This window comes from Semicossyphus pulcher, unplaced genomic scaffold (genome assembly GCF_022749685.1).
Source record: "Semicossyphus pulcher isolate SPU_LCO1_2020_fin unplaced genomic scaffold, fSemPul1.0.p SCAF_20, whole genome shotgun sequence".
Classification (NCBI taxonomy): domain Eukaryota; kingdom Metazoa; phylum Chordata; class Actinopteri; order Labriformes; family Labridae; genus Semicossyphus; species Semicossyphus pulcher.
The window spans coordinates 4,392,718-4,416,158 of NW_027211694.1; the positions used below are offsets into that span (position 1 = coordinate 4,392,718).

The 23,441-nt window shown below is 42.6% G+C and overlaps 2 protein-coding genes across 2 annotated transcripts; one reads left to right on the forward strand and one right to left on the reverse strand.

Annotated features, from left to right (window-relative positions):
- Positions 1–246: 246 nt before the first annotated feature.
- Positions 247–13,657, forward strand: parpbp (PARP1 binding protein). The gene is made up of 10 exons (XM_069670958.1): positions 247–396; positions 871–1,107; positions 1,209–1,313; positions 3,164–3,334; positions 3,482–3,636; positions 5,729–5,906; positions 6,043–6,224; positions 7,841–7,922; positions 12,651–12,837; positions 13,302–13,657. The coding sequence occupies exons 1-10, from the start codon at positions 247–249 to the stop codon at positions 13,655–13,657; spliced, it is 1,803 nt and encodes a 600-aa protein (XP_069527059.1).
- Positions 13,658–15,300: 1,643 nt separating this feature from the next.
- On the reverse strand, positions 15,301–17,736 carry pmch (pro-melanin-concentrating hormone). The gene is made up of 3 exons (XM_069671515.1): positions 17,503–17,736; positions 15,434–15,575; positions 15,301–15,350 (listed from the first exon to the last, which is right to left on the reverse strand). The coding sequence occupies exons 1-3, from the start codon at positions 17,734–17,736 to the stop codon at positions 15,301–15,303; spliced, it is 426 nt and encodes a 141-aa protein (XP_069527616.1).
- Between the last annotated feature and the right edge of the window lie 5,705 nt (positions 17,737–23,441).

Here is a 23,441-nt window from a genome sequence, read left to right on the forward strand (position 1 = left end):
TCCCTGGAATAAATAGTACGTTATCTTGGTACTATTGTGTCACCAACAAACCCGAAGTTTTTCCTTTCAATGAGAAAAGGACAGAAGTTTGTGCAGCGATTACTGTGTTTTCTAGGTCCAATTTCTTTATTTTGCTTCTTCATTTTTTGCAAGACCGCAGGCAAAGATATTTCACAATTACTGTCTAAGTCACGTTTTCACAAATTGAGAGAGAGCGTTTTCCTTTCTTTTTTGTTTCAGGAGAAAATGGAGGCATTGGGAGACCGTCTTAAGCTGATGGTTAAAATCTTCAGGAGAGAGTGCCACAGGGTTTTACACTCTGAGAGGACCACCATTCATGGAGCTGATAGCATGCTGATGGTGCTGCAGCTGGCCATGGCTGAAGTTAATAAACAGGTAATGGTTCATTCCTTTAATTCAAACAGCCCCTAAGCCATTCAATTTAGTTTTATTAAAACACTTTGTCTGTAGAAAGCGTGGCACAAATAAATAATACATTCACACCCATAAAAACAGCCTAAAATACACTTTGAAGAACACCATTGGGAAAATGAATTGCTTGGAAATAATATCCAAGACTATGTACTTTATGATATTCTGTGTTCTACCTGTGAGTCACCAAGCCCCCAAAAAACAAAGCTGCACAAGCCCCATTCACATCATCATCATGGCCTAATTCAATTGAACCATCAGGCAGACTGTCATCACGTCTATAACTGATGACATTACCACAGATTTCCGGCTGAGACCGCTCATGGCCCACTTTTGGACCGCTGGAGAAGGTCTTTTTCCTGCTTTTTGAACTGATTGGTTCCAGGCCGTCGGTAATTACGGCTGCTGCTTTCACTGTTTTCTCTCTTCCTGTGACAGCACGGTGGAGAGTTCAAAGTGGCTCTGAGTGATGTCCTGATGGCCTGGAAACACTTACTGTTAGACAAACTTCACCTGCCGCCCCCCAGCTTTGCACGCTTGGAGAACTATGATCTCATCCGGGAGGCTTACGAATCCTTCCTGAAACGCTCCAACACGGTGGACCTGGTTGATATCTTCTCCATGTACAAACAGCTGAGACTGGTGGACTCGGAACCAGATGAGCCTCTGAGCCCGGTGAGCACACTGATGTTGATTGTGGATGATCAGATTGGCTACTGAGTCATAGATCAATTGATTTATCGCTCTACTTACTTTTTTTATTCGTCCACCTAAAGATCCAGATGTTTGAATTCTTATCTGGCAACACAGAGGTCTCAGAGCTGCCAGACTCTTCAGTCCCGTCAACACCATCTAGTCAAAGCAGGCGCTGCAGTCTACAGGTAGGCCCAGACTGGCTTTCATACACCAATAAAAGGTGCAAATCTTTCAGAAACAACATGAAACCCTTCTTTCCACTTTGCCCTTTACTCTCATTTAATAATTTACTCTCCTGAAATTTAACAGTTTTTCTCCCTCTGGCTATAATCCACACTTCACTCTCCCAGTCTTCACTTACCTAATTTCAGTCTGGACTCCATCCTGCTCTTATTGACAGGAACTCTATATCACATCACCCAGATTTAAGAGTGCAATGTGAATTCAATTACCAGGCACATGTTTAAAACACAACACAATGTGGAGCTGGAGAAGAGCTTCTGTAACAGAGTCTTTTCCCCCCTCACTTTTCTCTGTCACTTGTGAATTTATTAGTTATTTTAGCGAGAGCTTACTGCTGCACCACCAGCTAGAGTGATGTAATTTTTGGAGTATAATCGAGCTGTCAGCTTCTGTTTTAGGTGTTTGGGATTTTTTTACTGAGGCTGTAAAGCTGTTGTCCCTTTGGTAGATTGTAAACACAACCTGGAGGACTTCAAGCCAGAAATGTTCCCAAAGGTGTAGTTCTGCATTGATTTGATTTCTCGTGGAGAGTAAGTGGGAATCTACACCGACACTGTAGCATCAGACGAACGTGCGTGACACGTCAGCATCTACACCGGCTGCGACTACAGCAAAGAGGAGTCTCAAAGTTAGCCAATGGTAGTTGCGATTCCTGGTCATAAATAGGGGCGGCAGTGACGTCAAAAAATGTGCAACTTTGCAACCGACTTGTAGACTTATTTCTTAATTGTGCATAAATTCTGTTTTTATGTAGGATGTAGAATCAAATGAGAATGAATTAAAAGGATTGTTGTACCTGGATGTTGAGGACAAATTAATCATGCCTGCGCATCTAGCCGATCAATAACTTCAACAGGAAACTGAAATCAAAGTTGGTCAAAATGAAAAGATCACACTGTTTAACATGGATGCTTTGGTTGTGGGCATGTATTTACAGAGCAGTCAATGGCTTTCTGCGCTTCACTGATGCGCAGCAGCGGGAAAAATAGACTTGACACTTAAAACGAACGAAACAGCAGAAAATGACTGATGTATTGCGCCCGCCTCCCGCCCAGCATTAGCGGTTGGTGGAGATTGCAGCATTGAATAACACTGGAGCAGTTCTGTCCCGGCACATGCGTGTCAAAAATAAGCTTCACGAGCGGTTAGCTTAGCACAAGGACAGGAAATGGGCTCAAACTGCTAAATTTTACATGGTTTGTCTTGATTGATCGGTCAATGCAAAAATAAAAGTGTAAAAATAACCCTTTGCTATTTATTGGCTGTTAGCGGTTGCCTCTTGAAGTCGCGACTTATTGCCGAGCAAGTTCTCCGAGCCGGGAAACCCATGAACATTTTTAACCCCCACAAATTGTTGTATTTACACCTCAGTTTTTATACAGATTACACAAAAAATATGAAATTAGTAATATTATAAGCTCCAGAGAAGTTTGAAGGCGGGGTTTGTTATATCCAACAAGGACAGGTTAGCAGTTTGAGCTAATCGGCTGAAGCTTCATATTTAGCGAATTGATCTGAGAGCGGTATCAAATGCAGTTGCCAAAAGTGTTACGGATTTTGAATTTTCTGTATGCTGGGAAACAATCTGACATATTTAAAGTCAAGGGGAGCAGCAGGAAAGAGCAGCAACATCAAAAGAGTTATCAAGCACTGATGCTAATCTGCTAGCTAGCTTGTTATTGCCCTTTGCTCCGGTTGGAAAGTGGCACAATTTATCGTCATTTTTGAGTTGGAAAGAAGAAAGTTAATTCATTGGAACTTAAATAAAGTTTATCCTATTTCTTACAAACAGGTGAAAATGGCAGTGAGAAGGGTTTTCTGCTCCTATCTGAACCTGCTTGTGAACTCCAAGAACGACTTAGCCTTGGCGCTAACCCTTGACGTCCCGAGTCGCGCTCTTGGATGCCAGGCCTTTACCGACATAAAGCATGCTGCAAAGAACAACAACACTTCTCTCTTCTTGGTAAGAAACACAAGACTCAGCAGGTACTTAAAGGCCTTAGCGATGATGTACACACACATGACATCACTAGAAAAACAAAACTACGACATAAAAGTGAAGTAAATCCTCTCTGCTGCAGCATTCTGCTCTATTTCATGCCTTCCGCAGGCTGTGACATCTTTTGTGAGGGCCATCCAGCTGGGAGGGAAGGGCTACGCTCCAGCTGAGTCCGACCCGCTGAGGAAACATGTCAAAGGCCTGTCGGACTTTGTCCAGTTTCTAGACAACCTGGAAGAAATACTGGGGGAGATTCCTGACCCAAGGTACACAAATCCCGGCTTCCACTCGCTCCCTGTCTTACTGTATCTTTGAGATATTGCCCTTTGAGAGACGGAGACAGAATCGGCTGTAGATGTTGGGAGGCAGTTGGAAGATGTGTCACACAGTTACAATTAAAATTTAAGACAGAGGAAGTAGACTTAATTGATAAAATATAAAATATGGCCTGATTCAATCTTCAGGATAACAACCCTATCCTTTAGAATAGCTTAAAATGACATCCTCTTAATTTCAGCAGTTTTTTCCACACTTTAAATTTAAGTAGCTTAACTTAAAAATGCACGTACAAGTAAATAATGCATCCACACAAATGCTTACGTCATTGAAGTCTAATACTCATAAACATCTTTGATTTCCCCTCATCAGCTCAGGATGATTTCTCTGAACTCAGAGATTCCAAGAAGAGTTGTTCGCCGTTACTATCTGGCAGCGCTTGAGGTCAAACACAGGTTATTTATGACTGAATGGGATTTTCTTTGAATTGCTTCACTTCTTTCTGCAACTTCTGGATAAATTCTGCTCCTCTCTCGTGTGGCCTTTTCAATTTTTATTAAGTGAATTAAAATCTGAAGCTGAACTCGGCTCTGTTTGTGCTGCTACTGTTGCTGGTGGGAATATTTACAGGCCTGGCACTGCACTGACTTCGCACCTGTAATCATAAAATCCACCTGTCCTCCTGCAGGTTCTTATCATATCTTTTAAATCCCTGTAATGACTCCCATCTAACTTCTCATGATAACATTTGGATTGCTAAAGCATGCACATCTTTGATAGATCAAAGCCTTTTCGCTCTTACTTTGATGAATTATCATCAAACTTTGGATCATTCTCTACGAATACACGTTATTTCTGATGTCAAAGCACCTGGCACCACAACACAAGTGGTTATCAGAAATGATTCAGCCGTTCCAACGTGTGAGGGTTTAAGCTTTGAAGGTCCAGCAGTCCCATTAGCATTAGCTTCCCTCAGCCGAGCCATAACAACACACTGTGGTGTTTGTGTAGTAGCGGACTCGACTCTCGCTGCTCTTCTGAGGGTTCTCAGTTCATGCGGGTTGATGGGAGCGCTCCACGTCTGACGAGACACCGATGAACTCAGCCAACATGTGTCTTTCAACAGGCAGTGCTTTGACGCTCTCAGTGGAGTACTGTATTTCCTCATACAAACACCTTCTGTGGAGAGTTCAGGCCCCGTGTTCACTGAACATCTGTTTTCCCAAATGATTCTGTTACTGAGCCCTCCTCATTCACATCAGAGCTGGGTCAGGGCTGGACCACCGCCTCTCCACCTTACTCTCAATCTTTTTCTAGTAGCTTTAGTGCACTTTAAATTTCTACCAAAACAGTATCTGAAATCTCTCCGATATAGCTTAAAGCCCCTTAAAACGCAATGTAATTTACAGAATAGTTAGCATCTTAAAAGTATTAGAAGTATCATCCATTAGGTTTATTTAAACTTGCCTGATATTGGGTTTGAATTGGGTGCGGTTGCACTCGGGTATTTATTACCAAAAAAAGTATATTAAATTAAATGCAACAGGAAAAAGGCACATGGCAGCTGTTTGGTTGTTTTCACCCACGTTAGCCGTGTCTTATGCTAAGTATAATTAGTCTCAGGCCTTGAGTGTCGACTACAGCGGTCTACTGTCAGCTGCAAGAGTTATGACGATTATGGAAGAAAATCCCACCAATACATGATATAAAGAGGAAAATCCAGGACTTCCTTGTTCTAACAGTACACAGGTGAGATCTGTAGCAGTACCTAGGGTAACTTGAACAGGGATCTGGAGCCTGTTTTCTGCTCTAACATTGGCAAAGCTGTCATACAGTAAATAAAGCTCACCTGGATGTTACACTGAAACAATTTCTCTGAGCCCTTAAAGTCAGCAACCAGTTGATTGAAAGCGAAGCTGCAGTATATCTTCCAAAGACTTTTCTGTTTTTTTTAGTAGAGTTATTCATGTTGGCAAACATTGGCTGAACTCATGAACACTAATAATTTTATCCAGATGAAATCCTGTGTGTGTTCTGCAGAAGACTTCACTTGTTGTGCTTGTTGCGTTTGTTTATTCTCAGTTCTTGTGGAGCCAGACTGGTGACGGCCATCAGGGCAGTGCTTGTAAAAGGACGCAGCAGTGGAGATCCAGTGTACGCAGCAGCCGAGGAGACAACAACAGAGCTGAAGGAGAGGATCTGCCAGCTCCACCAGATCCAGAGTGCTAATGGAAGCGGGACAGGGATAAGCCCTGCTCGGGTAATGTATAACCTCTGCGCTCGAGCCAGGCAGCTACAGTTTTGGCTTTTGCGTCCATAATACAGTATCACACGAAACCCACTTCATCTTCTACAGTCAGTTCGATGAGCTAATGGTTGTTGTCGGTCCTCTTCAGCCAAAAGCTTACGCAGTGAATCACGCCACGGCGTACGGAGGTCGGGAAACGGTGAAGGTGCTGACGGCTCTGCTGGATGAAGAAGCTCTGAGTCCTCCCTGTCAGAACAAAGCGGACCTGCTGTCTGAGGACCAGCCCGTCCTCAATGGAGCCGAGGGGACCTGCATCCTCGTGTTGTTCAGGTTGGCATACTGGATGGATGGACTGGATGTTTCCTAATTACTTTGGTGATCCCTGTTTTTTATCTGTAAAGTGTCTGAACCATAGGCTGTATAAAAACATGGATGAAATGACAGCTCCCTAAAAGTGAAGCCAAAACATCTCTATCGCCCCCTGCTGACTGGCTGCAGTAAAGCTCTTAAAGCCTGCCTCCTCCATGTTAACAGATGGGGCATGAGTCAAACTATAAAATGTTCTGTATGAAATGTGTGTTTTGGTAAGTGGCTACAGCGGCTCCACACGCCGATCTCTACTGCGCAACTCTGGCTCCAAATGATGTCACCATCGCAAGATGGCAGCGCCTATCAGAGGTGTATTTTGGCATCAATTTTGTACAATGAGAGCAGATGGAGACGGTCTAACAGCTAATTCTCTTCATATTTTCAGGTTATTCTAAACTAATGAAAATGAATCAAATATTAATCGCAACCCTCACATTAAAGTAATAATCTTAAAGATTTTCATGTAAATAAATGTCTGTGAAGTCCCTATGTATCACCGAATGAGGTAACACAATGGTGATTGACCCTATGGCCCACTGATGAAAACCTTTGCATTTGCAGTATTACAGACTGGGTGTCTGTGGCGACTTTCGTGAGAAAAGTCACAAGCAGCGCCCAGTTAGTGACGCGTTTTCCATCAGCCAGCAGTGGTTGGTCTGCCAGAGACGGTAGGCGGAGCTAAGCGGCTGCTTTTCCGCTCTCTGCAAGTGTTGCGAGTAAACAGTAATCTACTATGGCTGAACAAACAAAGAAAAGATGGATGACTACAGATACAACTTCAACAAGAAGTGAAAATCCAAAGAAAAAGAAACAAACTCGACGCTCAGATGAAGCAAACAGTCTGAAAAGGAAAGCGACCGTCAGCCAGGAAAATCAAGAGTTACAACCGGAGCCAACCGTGGACGTCACACATGCAGCACTGTCTGGATACCTGGGAAGTGTGCTGCTGCAATTACCGTTTATCGCCACAGGTGCCGCCAAAGAGAGCAAAACTGAGATGTTCGAGATTATAACTTTAAAGCTTGAAACGGCAGCTGTGCACCTTGGCAAGATTCAAAGTGGTTCTCAAAACTTTCCACATCAAGGACCCTAAACTGACACAAATACAAACACTGACCCCGATTTGATTTTGTCCCAGGGTCCCCCATCTGATAGGATTTTTGCTTTTCAGTGTTTTATTACGTGACCGTTTCCACTACCACAGGATTCAGTCCGAGTGGGAAAACCCCTGAAACGGCAATTACACCAACGTGAGACTCTGCAACGCTCCCCTGAAACCATATGGAGGAAAATCCTCCCACACCACACTGGAACAATTTCTCCGGTCAAACATCTGAAATGAAAATAATAACATAAAAAATAGCCAGTGGCTGCGGTCGGGGGGGCTTACATTGTGTCGGAGGCGGATGACAGTGAATGGCTGACGTCCAGTATGTTGCAAAAGCCCAACATCAGATCGTGTAATGCTGCAGTAAAGAGAAAGCTTGGTTCTTTAAGAGGTTATTACAGTATGACCTTTCTACTTTTCCAATTTATAAACCTCTTGTCTTTTAACCCTCTTGTTTCTCGCCCCTCAGATCCCCTGAAGTGTCTACTGGATGTTCTCCAGAGCCTCTAAAGAACCGAGTCCAGAGCCGCTTAGACCTGCTCAAACCCAAGGTAACGTGGGCCCCTTCATCTAAGAGCCCCAAATCCAAACCATCAGTTACTTCAAATTGAATCAGATGTACAAACAGAGAAAATAATGTCTTTACATCCTGTAATTTCTCCCTGGTATTATGTTATTTATTTTGTTAGCTGAAGCGCTCATCTTAACTGACTTCCACCGTTACGTTTGCACAGCTGCGTTTTAGCTCTTAGTGTTGGTTTGAGGGTGCCGTGTAAATCCATGGCATTAAACGACTTATTCGAGGGGGATTCAAACCATTAACCGATCCAGATGAAGTTATTCTATTGTCAGGGGCACGGCTCAGGTCCACTTGCTTACACTGCACAATAATAACACTCAGTGTATCTGATATCAGGCTCTGGTCGCGTTCCTTCCTGTGAGCTCAGCTGTTCTGTTTGTACCTGGATGTCTTCTCGAATCTGATTATACAGCTTCAGTCGACAGTCTACGGATTTTAAATAGCAACACAAATAGCACAAATGCAGTAATTTATTTCAAAGGTGGAGGATTCTTTACATAACATAACAGTACATTCGTATATTTACCCAAGTGCTGCTCTTAAGTGCCATTTTAAGGTACTTACATAAGTGTGTATTCATTCTATGCTACTCCCCAACTAAACTAAACATAAACAAATAACATTAATGTAATATGTTTCCCCCCCGTGCATGCGGAGAAGTCTCGCTCTGAAATCTCGCGGCTGGTGAGATGTTACCTGAACAGGACGGTGGAAACGTGAGTTAGAGTTGGAGAGAGGTTTTGGTAGAGATTGTTGTGTCTCTCTCTCTCTCTCATTTGTATACTCTGGCTCAAATGTCTCGCCACCCGTGAGATTTCAGAGCGAGACTTCTGTTTCTGGTTACTCAAAAAGGATCGTCCTTTTTTGTTAAAGAGTAAGATCTTTTTAGGGATAATTTCCGTAATGTAGTCGGACACCTTGAGTAACAATCTGAACCTGTCGGTGGCAAAAACAAGCACTTTTAGTGGACGTACTTTGATCGGGCACAGTTGCCCCAGGGGATTATGTCGGCCGTATCGCGGCTACTGCGGAGGCTATCTACTGCGGAGGCTATCTACTGGACTGATTCCAAAGGTTTTTGCTCCTATGAGACATTTCAACACCCGAATTTGTAAAAAAATAAATAAAAATAGGGCCCAGGTTTAAAAATACCGAACTTCTGCTTTAAGTCGGCATTGGTTAGGCTAAAAAAAATAAAGATTTGGAGGTGGAGGCAGCTTGACGCTACATTAGTTGCTACTAGCAAAACAATCTTATAGCAGTTGAGATGCCTTGTGGGAGATGTAGGCAACACGTTTTGACGAGGAAGAAGTGTGCATGGATTAAAAACGACAATATCTCTCGTTCTGCTGCAACAATTTAGATCATTTAAAAAAACCTGTTAGTTGCTCCACAAAGTTAAAGGAGTGCAATGATAGAAATCAACCAATAGGGGGCGCCGGTTTAGCTCAGTGGCTAAATTGCGTGGTTCAACTCTCACCCTCTGCCCTTCGCCGCGTCATCCCCCACTCTCTTTCCGACACTTTCCACCTGCCTCTCTCTCTCTCTCTCTCTCTCTCTCTCTCTCTCTCTCTCTCTCTCTCTCTCTCTCTCTCAATAAGGGCATAAAAGGCCAGAAAATTTTATTTTTATTTATTTTATTTTTTTTACCCTCAAATATCAACATCCGTATTTGCTTCAAAAATCCAATATTCTCAGGTTATTCCAACCACGTTATGTTGCTTATATAATAATGCATCAGTTATAATAATCTAACCAGACTCTTGATACCTTCATGATACTTTTTATTGAGGTAAATTTAGATGCAGGACTTTTACTTGTAACAGATTATTTTCACAGTGTAATATTGAAACCTTAATGAGTCCGTTAGCCGTCACTGCATACATTTCAAAACTGCTGCGTCACCCAAAACACCCTGACATGTCCAGCTTTAAATTTTGAATGTCAGTCTGATCTTTTATCATGAAGTAGCTCCGCTGTGTGAACTCCATGTGTGCTAAACACATTTTGTGAAATGGCTCCTTTTATTTGATTGAGCTAGCAGATGTCATTTTAGCTCCCCACACTCTGGCTGCCTTCCTGTTTGAGTGCGCTGTAATGGTCCCTGGGCAGCTCACCGCTTCCTGAACTCGGCGAGCGGAAGCTTTCTGCATCAATTTCACTTTGAAGATGCCATATCAGTCGCGTAATTCGACTAGCAAGGGAAACTTGAAAGGTTATTGTTTCCTGTTGTCTGCTGAATGACTTTATCCCAGACTTGTCCAGCGGTTTCATCATGCACTGACGTCAACTGGCACACGCAGAGATGGACAGATTTAGTTTCTGCTGTTGGGACGTGTCCAAATCGCTTTCTCAGTGCCACAGACGATCAAAACACAGAAAACACTTGACTGAAACTCTTAATGTGGCTGTATCTGCACGTTCTGAATGATTGTATCAGCCTTTCATGGTGCACCTGTTCCTCGTTCGCACTTCTATCACCTGCGTGTGAGAACATATGTCAAAACGCATCTCTGCAGAAATTGCTTGCACCTGTCTGAGGAAGCACTATCAGGAATGTGTCGGTCAGGTGTCTCTGGCGTCGTGTTAGCCGGTGCACAGAGGTTATTTCAGGACATCCGTCTTCAGAGGAATGCGGGCCGTCTGACTGCACGGTGCCACGTTGGGCTCCCACCTGTTGTAATTGGATTAGATGTTCTCCGTCAGTCATAGTTTGGCCGTGTTCACTCTTCCATCCCCTCCCATTGTTTCAGGGGCGTTCCAGATCTGTTTTATTAGCATGCAACCAGGGCAGCATACATTTTTAGCTCCGTTATTGAAGTGTGCCTCGCTCTTCAGGTTGCTGTTGTTTTAGGTGCTCTTTTAAGAAGTTCCTTTGAAAAGCACAAAGGCTTTGATCCCTTTGTGCTTTACGGACCCACCCAGCTTTGCTCGCTGTACAATTTCCCTCAGATTTCTCCTCCCCACTGTGGCCCACTGGCCTGAAGGGCGAAATCCTTGGATTGTGATAATCCCAGGCAGACGTAGATCAAACAGTGGATGAAAAGCTGAGGATCTGTTTGCTCCAGGGCCAGGATTGTAGCCTTCAGTATCATTCACATTAATATGACTGAACTAAGGTTTTTTTAATGAGCTGCTGCTCGACCGTCTTTGACTTGTTATTGTGGTAAGGTTGAAGAAAACTGACCCAATTCTACGACTCTTAAACAGTAGCAACAATCTACCCTCATCAATGACTACTCCAATCGTCATATGGCTTGTAATAAGTTTAGGGTTAGCAACACTAAGTCAGTTAATTACAGAAGAAGAGGGTGGTTAGAAATATCATCTGTATTGTTAATTTTTTTGCTCCCTCCTCTCATCATGAGACCACTTGTTCATCAAATCCCAAAGATGAGCATTTTTCTATTTCAAAATCCCAAAATAAAGGCCAGGAAGCTTCGCCAGTAATCATTGACACTGATGAGCAACGACAACCACTGAAAAGTTTGGTTTTTAAGTGAGATGTCTCGACAGCTTTTGGATGACTCCCATCAACTTTGGTAAATATATTCATGGTTCCTAGAATAAACCCTCAAGACTTTGGTGATCCCCCGGCTGTTCATGGAGCACCACCAGCAGGTCAAGGCATTAATTTATCAAGTGAAAAAACATCTACCAGATGGACTGACAGTCATGATTCCCAGACAAAGTGTCCAAAAATGTTGATGATCCTCTGATTTTTCTTCTAGCACAACAAATGTCTTTTATATTTCTGGATGTTTTATGGATTGCTTTGGTACAGGCAGTCTTGCCCCCCTCAGGAGGAAAACTTTGGTGATCCTGCCACTCATCAAATAGCTGCAAAATTTCAAATGACATTCCCATCTAACTCAGCTGTACTTTTAGTTTAGTGTATAGTTAATGTTAGCACGCTAACAAACTGAATGAAGATGGTGAACAAACATTACAACTGTTAAACAAAAGCATGTTAGCATTGTCATTGATCTTAATGCTAGTCCTAGTATGGGAATTTGCACACAAAGTCCTGTTGTTATAATATTAGTATATTTAATGTTGGCATGCTAGCACACTAAACTAAGATGGTTTCAAATAGTAACAGTATTATGCTTCTTAAACGCTAGCATGCTAGCGTTGTTACTGTGAACAAGTTACCATGCTAGGAGTAGCATTAAGATCAAAGTCCTGTTGTTATAATATTCTTATAATTAATGTTAGCATGCTAACACACTAAACAAAGATGGTTTCCAATGGTAAAAATGATAACCGTTAGACACTAGCATGCATTGCTAGCATGCTAGCATTGTTATTGTGAACAAGTTACCATGCATTAGCATTTACAGTAGCTGTAAAAATGCTAAGATTAAAAATAACAACTGGATAACAACAGTACTAAGACACTTAGCTAAGATGTTTACATACCTGTTAAAAAATTATGGCATACTAGAATAAGCATTTAAGCTAGCAAGCCTTAATACCACTTTACAGAGATGCTAGCATGGCTGTAGAAATGTGTTGAATTGCATGAATGGGGAAAGCACTTTTTGAACTCTTACTTTGGTGTTTAAAAAAACAATATCAACAAAATCCAATGTGTTTTAAAGCCAGAAACCAAGGCCAACCTCCATGATTAATTGATACGTATCAACCATGCCATCATACCAGGTGGAATAAGGTTATTTTTGTGTGTTTATTCCAGGCCAAGGAACGAGTCATTCGATCCCAGTTTGCGTGCACATACAAAGATGAAGAACTTCCACTCAACCGTGTACTGGAGTTCCCCAGCACCAGCCAGGTCCCCACCTGTGTGCACCCAGCACCCAAACCCAAAACCATCCCAGCTGTGGATGAGGAGTGCAGCTCTGATGTAGAAGAGACAACCACAGGTACAGATTTAACCTTACTTTATCAAATCCTACAGGTACTTTTAATGTGCTTCACTGCATGCAGACAAAAAGGCCTCAAACGGGAGAGTTTTGTGTTTCCTCTGACGTCAGACAGCTGGACTGAAGCCCAGTTACACCTTCTCAGCTCCAGCCTTGACCCCTTCCCAGCCCCAGCCCTGGGACTGGTGCTTATACCATTATATTAAATGAGTCCCCCATTCTATAAAACCAGCTAACGTCCACATCTGTAGTAAAAACCACACACGCACACACACACTCACTCACACAGACTTTTTGCACATTTCCCCTTCTGTCTTTTGTTCCGTGGGAAATCAGGCTCGGCTCCATCAGGTTACATGACAGATGTTAAATTTCAACTCCACAGAATAAACACACAGCCGGCTTTAACCAGCAGCTAACGTCAGCAATTTCGTCACAACATGTTCCTTTTCCCCCCCCACCAGGTTGTCACACTTGCTTTTGCTTTGTTTCCATCTTTCCAGACAAGCCTACTTTTACTTCTGAAAATAAGGAGCAGAGCGGCGTACGGCGGGGAGTCGCCCTCGGGCCAAGAAGTGGAAATGCCCAAAACAGAGGCGCAGGAAGTAGAAAAAAACCTGGCGCTCAGATGCAAAACAAGGGCAGCAAGAGAAAGCAGGTGGATTCTGACCAGCATGGGGGATCAGAGAATGAGCCTCCACAGAAGAAACAGCCAACTAGTGTCTCGGTGAAAATGCCGGGCAAGAATGTGAGCAAGGCTTCGAGTAAGAAGAAGCTGATAGCGGGGCAGGGAAAGCTAACCAGCTTCTTCAGAGTCTAATCATTGTTTGTACTGATGTCGTGTTTGTTATCTGGATATACTTGGCATTCACACATCAACAAGATGCATCAGTGTTGGAAACAACTGAACAACACTCCACTTCTAAATGTTCAAATTAGGACAATTGTTAATCTAAATTTAACATTTTAATAACTTGATTGAGGGAATAGCTTTACTTTTTTGGAGACACTTGCTGAGAGGAAAATGATAGGACTGGCACAACTGTCATATCTGTACACTAAATATGAAGCCAGAGTTAGCAGTTGATTAGCTAATAAACAAGCTACAGCTAGCTAGTTTTCAATAACAGACTGGAAGCAGAGGTAAACAGCTAGCAAGCTAACAAGTTAATAGATGCTGGTAGGTAGATCTTTAAGACTTTGTAACTGGGGGAAACAGCTAGTCTTGTTCTGTCCAGTTTCTATGTTAAAACTAAGCTAACCAGCTGCTAGCATTAGCTTGATATTTGGCGTGCAGATCTGTTATTGTATTGATTAAACAAGGCAAAACTTGATGGTGAGATTCCGGTAGACTGACACATCTTTATTATGTATACGTTCAAGTTAGTGTTCATACAGACGATTCTCAATCTAAATGTAATATTTGACTATTTTTTGATAACTTGATTGAGGGACTAGCTTTACTGTGAGTAAGATGACAGGATTGGTACTATCTGTACACTAAATATGAAGCCAGAGCTAGGAGTAGATTAGCTTATGAACAAGCTAGAGCTAGCTAGTTTTGAATAATAGACTAGAAGTAGAGGTAAACAGCTAGCAAGCTAACAGCTAACAACTTAATAAGTAGGTAGGAAGATCTTTAAAACTTCGGACAAAACAAAATAAGCCGTTTCCCCCAGTTACAGTTTCTGTGTTGAAACTAAGCTAACCAGCTGCTAGCATTAGCTTAATATTTAGCGTACAGATCCTTTGGATTAAACATTATGTGTTAGTGAGCTTTATAGAGTCTGGTAGGGTTTTTTTTTTTTTTACATTTTGAACAGAATGAGGCTAACTGTCTTCCAGATTTCTAGTTTGTGTGGTAAGCTTAGCTAATCTCCTGGTGGACCTAGCTTCATAGTTAGCATACATAAAAGTAGCGTCAATGGGGTAGTTTTCTCTCAGCAAGAGGGTGAATATGTGTATATCCTCCAAATTAATAACATTAATTTATTTATCTGATTAATGAGTTGCATTTTGCCTGGAAAAACTATGGTTGGCACAAATATTTCTTATTTATTGTCAATTGATTAACGAAGCAATTTAATGTTTACACACAAGTTTAAGTGACGTTTTTACCCATTTAGCGGTTAGCTGTTACCATTAAATGCAGTTGGCTGCCATGTCAATAGATTACCGATAATCAGGAGTCAAGATATTGTCGGTAAACCTTTTTTTTTTTTTAATCAAGACATGCCGTACTTCACGCTTGAAATGTATTTTTTAGTTTGTATAGTTTATCTATTAAACCTGTAAAATTCCACAATGAAGTCCTCTGTAAATATAACACAGACTTTCGTTTAAATAAACTTTTATTTTGTTTTATATTTTTTGTGCATTCTTAATTTGTACAGGGAAATGCATTTCGGTTTACACATATTATAAGATGGAGATTTTAACAGCACATGCAGTGGGGGGGAACATTTATACCTCCCAGCAGGGTCGGTACACTCTGCCGATCATACACCGCAGCACTGGAACGAGAAGGAAAGACACTTGAATTAGTAAAAAATCAACATCCAGATCAACTTTATTGATGACTTAATTGGAAACTCACTGTCGAGGTCGGTGTTTCTGCGATCAGTTTTCAAACTTTCCCCGACTTGATTGTGGCTCAAGCTTTGGTCTGCGAGCAGAGGGAGGCTCCGGGTGAAGACCGGGTTCAGCCCACGCATACTGTGTCCTTTCAGTCTCATGTCCTGAAAGCATTGATTGGTGATTAGACGTGACACCTTAAGACCACACACATTCCCACACAGCAGGTATTAAAATCTTGATCGCCAGTTTGCAGCTGCTGTAAGCGTATCCGTTCATTCGCAGCACAGGTGTTGGGTCTGTATTTACCCGCGTATCCAAGCCACAGGAACCCCAAATGGAACAAATGTGCTTCCTCGTTTTTACTACATCACAGTGGCCCGTTTTCTTCCACAGCTCCGGTTCACCCAGATGGCTTTGTTCTCTCCATCACGGCCGACTGTTCCCCATTATACCGCAGAGATAACCACCATGTTCACGACGCACTGGGGACGCAGCCGCCAGATAAACTCTTAACACATCGCGGCCAAACGTTTGAGCGAGCACAGATATATCATCATTCTTCCCACTGTGATTCCAATAAATCTTTATGGGCTTGTGATCATTTGACCTTTTCGGCTAATAGTATTTCCCGTTTTTCCAACGCTGCTGTAAAAGATTTTCATAGAAGTGTATGAAATATTGATTTAACAGTGGACAATTGAAAGGGGTCAAATGTTCAGTCACAGGATGGACATAATGATCTCTTTGTTGTTGTTGAACTTTGGTGAGCTGCTAAACTGTTTATAGAGAGAAATCTCACAATAAATACTTATGATGCATGACCGTCACTGGCAGAGCCGAAAGGCTGCAAACAGAGTCCAGCCAGATACAGTTATTTGGGATCAGAATAATCCAAATAGCTGGTAGCTTTGGATTCCATTCATTTGGAGTTTGCCAACAACATTAAAGGGTTAGTTCACGAAAAATAACACAAACGTGTCCAGGGTAACAGTTATTTCTTTGGTAACAGTAGTTCAAATGGAAACAAGCTGTTATTATCTCATGTATTATTTCATTATGCGTTGTTTTTGGAAAGACAAACTGCTTTTTAATTTTTTAATCCAGTTTTTCTGTGCTTTGACCCTGAGAACAACGCAACACGCTCCACCATCCCCGAGAGTTGCCAGGTTGTGAAAAGTAAACCTGATGAACTCAAGAGCTACAGAGGCTTTTCACAACCTGGCACCCCAAATATTTTTCTTTACACAGCTTATAACTTATATTTATAGTATAAGTCAATCATTTATTAGCCTCCTGAGACGAGTGCTCTTGTTTTCAGTATGAAAAATAAACATTAAGTACGACTTTAAAAGGATGATGCTATAATACAGGGAAAATTGGGTTATCTTAGTGTTTGAAACGATAACGAATTTAACAGCTAGAGGTTCGTGGTTTGAACGAAGTGGGCCTTTCTGTGTGGAGTTTGCTTGTTCTCCCCGTGCATGCGTGGGTTCTCTCCGGAGACTCCAGCTTCCTCCCACAGTCCAAGGACATGCTCGTTAGGTTCACTGGTGACTCAAAATTTCCCGTAGGTGTGAACCTGAGCGTGAAAGGTCGTCTGTCTCTGTGTGTCAGCCCTGTGATTGACTGACGAGTCCAGGGTGTACCCTGCCCCTCGCCCAATGACGGCTGGAATTGGCTCCAGCCTGTCTTCCCATGCTATGTTTATTTACACGTTTAATTTGCAAGAACAATCATGAAGTCCCAATGTCCTCAAACGAGCACCAGAGAGCGTTTAAGCTCAAGTTTGTGCGACATGTCACAAACACAATTAAGCTGAAGAAAGAGCCTTGTTGGACTTGGTGGAGATGGCTGCCATCTTGTTTTTACACTGATTAGTGTACTTTCCTTTTGCTAGCTCTAGTTTGCCTACAAAAGCTTCTACAACCGAGGACAGCAGGTCTAAATTAAGAATATTTAAGTATAAGGTGTCGAAAAACCTAAAATATAACGTCTTTAAAGGGTACCTTAAAGCTTCTAGCCGTCCTGTGTCCTCTTATAAACAGATTCCAACGTTAAAAAGTCTTACATTTACGATGAAATACTTACTGATATGATGACGATTTTCGGACTTCCATCTTCATCCCTCACGTTGCTGTCCAGCACACTTCGTCTGTACACAGCGGGCTCAGTCAAAGGCCCGTCCTCCAGCACCAGACTCAGGCCGTCTTGCTCTGCCACGCCGTCTTCTGCTTTAGTTGCAGGCATGGCTGCAGTCACCGAGTGGCTGCTCAGCTCAGAGAACAGCACCAGAGTGTACAGGACGGAGTAGACGGAGATCATGATATCTACAATGTTGAGCTCGACAGTTTCTGACTGATCTCTCGGCTAGCGACTGTTATCTCTAGGCCTTTCTGCCGTCTTATATATTCAGTGATCGAGCATTTGGCTTACAACTTCAAATTTAAAGGTCATGTCTCCTGCAGATGTGCGTCGATCTTAAAGGTCGGTGGTCACAGGAAGGGTAAAGGTCAAAGCAGATGTCTTGTAATCGTGTTCCTTTGCAAAGAAAATTGTGAATAGCTCTATTTTGTCTATTTGGAGACGTGATGATTCAAGGGGATAAAGAAAGGCTGCTCACAGGGGGTCAAAGGGCACGATGTTTTCCTTTAAAATCCACATGCTGTAATGAACCCAGCAGGTAACAGAACAGAGACTCATTGAGCGGCCTTAGTGAGTCATTTTCTCTGAATGGTAAGCGTAGCTGAATAAAATCCTGTGATGGATAATCCCCAAAGAAAAAATTCTTAACATTAGCTGCTGGTGTGGCTAATAACAACAGAGTAATACTTCTTTAATGTTGCTAAATATGACGTCAAAGCCAGGAGGTGGTTAGCTTAGCATAAAGACTGGAAACAGAGTGAGACAGCTAGCCTGGCTCTACCCAAAGGTTAAATAAACTTATAATAAATAACGTATTAATTGGTGTATCTTGTTTGTAACTTCCTGGAGTCTTGTCAGTGGAGTTTCCAGGAAGTCACAGTGCCCAGCCGAGAAACAAACCGTCGTTTGTCTCTTTCATCTCTCCCTCTCCCTCTATTCAACTTTCTCGGCCCAGCCAGTCATGGCAGACGGCTTTCCATCAATGAGTCTGATTCTTCTCGAGGTTTCTTCCTGGTAAAAGCTAGTTTTTTCTCGCCACTGTTATATTACAATTTGGCGCTATATGAATAAAAATTAACTGATTCATTGCTAACCTTTGTAACACCATAGCTGTGTCCCAATTCGGGCTGCATCCTTCCAAGGACGTATTTGAAGGCCGGTTGTGTCACAGGGGCACGTTGAAGACCACGAAGGATCCATCAGGTGCTTCTCTCGAGCGGCCAAAGAACACACTTTTAAATTTTTTGGTTTCAGCTCAATTGAATAGTTGGAGACCCAAATATTAAAACATGTCATGAGCCTAAAATTATCTTTAAAATATGAGGTTAAGTTACACAACGTTAGTTATGATAGCTAGTTAGCCTGCTATCTACCTGTTGCTAGGCGACAGGAGTGACTTAAGAGTAAGGGCGGGAACAGATGAAGATGCAAACAGGAAATCCTCCGTAGACCAGAGCGTCTCATTTCAGTTCAGCCTTCGCGTCTACACAGGCTACGAATGACTCATCCTCCGTAGACCGCATCCTTTGAAGGATGCAACCCCTGAACTGAGACACAGCTAATGTCTCGCTTCTTATTAGCCATGCTAGCAGCATCGCTCAAGCGATGGTAAAGTTGGTTTGTTAGTTGAGCTAGCTCTTTGTTCCAAAATGCACAAAAATTTCATGGCAAAAGTTGTAGATAACCTGAATTTCGTGGTTCCCTTACTTTCCCTCTAGTGCCACCAGATAGTTAACATGTGCGGGTTTGAGTTAAATGTCTTAGAAACTATTGGATGGATTGTTTTCAAATTTAATTGAAATATTCATGCCCCCCTAAGGATTAATTCTTTGTGATCCCTGTATGTTTCATCTTGTGTTATCATCAGGTCAAAGGCTACGTTTGTTCACTACTTCTGTTTATGAGAAAAGCTGCAAAACAAATTCCCATTAGCCTTAGCATGCTAACATTGATCAACTATCACTTACCTACAGCTAAAATGCTAACTAAGATAACGAACTGGTAACATTACTCCTGCTTAACATCTTCGTATTAGCTGTGTCATGGTGGCTATGTTAGCATGCTGATGTTAGCTCACCGAACTGCTGTGCCCAAGTGTAGCTTCAACGGGATACTAGCATAGCGGTAGATTCTCACTCTTTTAACACTATTTCTGAATAAATCAGACGAACAATTTGTTAATTACTTAACTTAATCGATGCTAGTCGGCTTGATTTGTAACTTTCGAAGAGACAGGCTAACGTACGCTGTTTCAGGCCTTCAGGCTTAGGTAAGCTCATGTTTATTTTACAGATATGAGTAGTTTCAAGCTTCTCAACTCACTCTTAACAATAAAGCAAATACAAGTTTCCCAAAATGTAAAATCTGATCTCCCCAGCTCTGTGATCAAGCCTTCGGGCCGTTTGACAGACAAGCACCCACACCAAGGTGGCGTTCATCAGCTGATATTAAAGGCGGAGGCCTCTCTGTTGACATAGCTCCTCGCAGGCTTCTTTTGGGCTCAAAAGGCTTACCTTATTAACATCACAGGAGCCTCAGGGCAGGGGATGGAGAGCCGGGACATGAATAATAGCTATTGAACTCAGCTGAAGTGATTTTACTTGGAGCGGTCAGCCTTTATTTTGTAAGTATTATTGTTGGAGGGCGAGGGCTTCTACTGAAGGACTGAACTTGTCCACAGGGGCACGGCCGTTCCAGCAGAAGCACAACTGAACTTGTGAGCTTCGCGCTCTGTTGTTGTAACCTTTCTCGCTCTTCCTGATAATCTCTCCCTCCCTTTTCCCATATTTCTACTGATGCACGCTGTATTAATGTGCTGTTACGGACAGTGGACACCCTGCAAATCAATGCCACCTATCAGCTTCCTTGGCGCTTGAACTGAGAAGATTCAACGAACTCTGAGCCGCGGTGAAGGTCTTTATCTCGCAACTGTGATTTTTCCCTGCTGTGAATTTCTAAGAAATCATTACCATAATTTTCTAACAAAGAACATTAGCAAAAGAGGCCAAGAGTCAAATAATCTTATGAGGACCAGATGTGATTTGGTGGAAATCCATGAACATTATTTACTAAATCTTTGTTTCCACAACGCAGCTCGTCAAATCCTCGAAGGATGCCAGTAAACTTTATTCAACTACTGACTCTGCTGCTGCTGCTGATTTACATTTGGTCCTGTTTGTAAGCACATATAATTGCGTCCAGATTCGACTTTGCTTCATGCATGGTTTAAATTTTGAACTGGTGGAAGCTGCGGAGTAGCTTTTTCATCAGCTCTGTCAGCTGCTTGCATCACCTGTCAGTCGTCGGTGCAGTATTTCAATCACACCGCCTACGTCTTTGTGCGTAAGGAGACCTCAGAAGTCCGGGCCTATGACATCAGTAGCAGCATTGTTTTATAATCCTCCGGGGGCCAACACATTATTTCCCCGTCCTGTATTAACACACTGCCTTTCATCACCGACACTCGTCTTCTGAAGAGGAAAAAAAAAGCATATACTGTCGCAGCAGACGGGGAACCAGCTCCAGTTCCAGGGAAATGTGGTGCGCTGATGCTCCACGCGTGATGTTTGATACCTGTGTTGGTGCCAGGAGCCGGCGTGCTGCATTCGGGTGCACGAAAAGTGTGGGGGGGTTGCATTTTGGGCAGGATTTTTTTTTGCTGCCCAGAGAACAGACCGTGGTTTCCTGGAACAATGCAGCTGATGAGAGTCCCTCCAAGGAAAATAAGGCTCTGACATCATGGGTTCTTAAAGCACACAGCTGAGCCAACACTCGCTCCTGCTATAATCAAGCCTCAGTGAATTTCCACTGTCGACTGAAACTGGGAGAATCTCCTCTTATGGTTGAGACACTTTTTTTTTCTTTAATCTAACTGCTAACATTCCTGCTGCAGCTTAAACTTCACAGTGCACTTGTTGGACTCCTCCTGTGTCTGTACTTCCTGTTACATCTGGCCTCGGTGCACGATAACAATAAAATGTGACACTTGTACATTTGTCACGATCAGCTCATCGCCAGCCAAGAGTGGATGCTAGCCTCAGATTTGGGACTAAAGGCAGCAATTGCTGAGTTGACAAGCAGCAAAAGTGAAACCCAAACGAGTGAACTCCTGTGTGTCCTACTGGAAAGAAAGCTGAATGTTTAAAGACTGATGAAGCCTTACAACCGCTTTTCCTGTAAAACAACCAGTAGAATAAGTAGTAAAATTGGTGAGTGTAGTAAAACAGACCACAAGGTCATTCAAAAGACAATTGTGTGCTTAAGATGAGGAGTTGAAGAGTGTGGAGAGATTGTGTTTCAGGGCTCGGTCCAAATTCTGTGTCCTCAGATGCACTGGGTCCTGAGTGCACGCAGATCAATGGGAACGGATTGTGTTCTTCCCAGAACCATCCTGGTTCTTGAGGTTATTCAAACATGTTTGTGTTGCGCTTCTCGAGCCACCGTGCAATCCAAAATTAGCACATGTAAGAGGACAAACATTTTAAAGGCAATGTAAAGCTGTATAATTAATAAACCTGGATGATGCTGTGCGTCCGTGTTCACTTTACTTTACTTGGCTTGTTTGTTATGGCTTGGTCTCTGCCCAGGTTTCTCTGCACACAATTTCTCTCAGATTTATTTGAACTCTAAATCTTGCAAGCTTGCAGCCTGCAATTGGACCATTAGGGTGAGATAATTGATCTTGTATTAGTCATACAGAAGGATGAAATAACATCCAGGATGGACGGGATGACCCGGACCTCGCCGACCTCCCTGGTGCTCCAAATTTTGATCGTCTGCCTGCGTCTCCCCTTTTACATTTGTGTGGATAAAATGCTGACAGTGAGTGAGTGAGGGACGTGTGCTGTCACTGTGAGCATCCCTCCAAAGAGCTGAACGTGCAGCTCCGGCCTTCAGGGAGCACCACGCCCCGCTCTGCTTGCTTTGGCAGACCCCGTCACCTCTTAGGAAGCATCACTCTGTCATTCAGCGACACGCAGCACGCTCTGTTTCATACGTGCATAAAGCTCGCAGCCTAATGTATGGCTGAAATAACTTGGGAGATTTGCACATGCTTAAGAGATAAACCTCAGCTTTGTAATTATCTGCTGTTTATGTGTCTGAGTCCGCAGGGTTCCTCATAAAAGCTGTATGGAGTAACATGTTGCGTAATAGAGGGAGTAATGTCTTTACAGGATGATGTGTCCCCGGAGGTTTTATGAGTGTACGTGCACGCTGCATGAAACAAACTCTCCAGTCATTTCTGTGATGTTGACAAGTGGTTTATTCAGCAGGAATGGTGAACAATTTGTCAGTATTTTTTTTTCTACAGAAGGCATTCGAGCACCATAAATAACAGCGCTGTAATCAAACAGTTTCTTGGACAGTGAGCTTCAGGAAATTACATTTTCTCATTAAACGTCTCGCAGAGCAAAGAATGTCTCATTAACTCCCACTTTATTGATTGTTTTGCACAAGTGACAGACATTTGAATGGTTCATGGTCACGTGATTGGAAGCCGGTTGCTGTAGCTGTCTCCATCGCTGCTCCAAATATACCTCTGAGGAACATTTGTCTGGCTCATTTTGCCAAGCTGTATTTATTTCAGGTACCAGAGACAGTGTGTGAAAGGTGTTTTTGTAGCTGCAGTGCAGTTCAGACAAGGATGGCATACTTAAAGATCTGGTTTAGTTCATGGTTTACTTATAATGACGAGGTTCTCATTAGAAAGTCTTTGGTTTGTACTTTAAATCTGAAGATCTGGGAGGATCAGACTTGTTCTCCAGCCAGCTTCTTTTTTATTTCAGCCGCCAGGTCGACTGAATTCATAAGAAATAGACAACAAAGTGCATATTCAGATTTTAAAACCCTAATCATGACAGAAAAAACATTATCTAACAAATGTT

Excerpts from the sequence above, each read along its gene's own strand:
- parpbp (XM_069670958.1), top strand. The coding sequence starts at position 247 with ATGGAGGCATTGGGAGACCGTCTTAAGCTGATGGTTAAAATCTTCAGG. Across the intron at positions 397-870 it reads TGGCTGAAGTTAATAAACAG|CACGGTGGAGAGTTCAAAGT; the intron begins GTAATGGTTCAT and ends TTCCTGTGACAG. Across the intron at positions 3,335-3,481 it reads ACAACACTTCTCTCTTCTTG|GCTGTGACATCTTTTGTGAG; the intron begins GTAAGAAACACA and ends TGCCTTCCGCAG.
- pmch (XM_069671515.1), bottom strand. The coding sequence starts at position 17,736 with ATGATCTCCGTCTACTCCGTCCTGTACACTCTGGTGCTGTTCTCTGAG. Across the intron at positions 15,576-17,502 it reads CGAAAATCGTCATCATATCA|GACATGAGACTGAAAGGACA; the intron begins GTAAGTATTTCA and ends CAATGCTTTCAG. Across the intron at positions 15,351-15,433 it reads CAGAAACACCGACCTCGACA|TGCTGCGGTGTATGATCGGC; the intron begins GTGAGTTTCCAA and ends TTCTCGTTCCAG.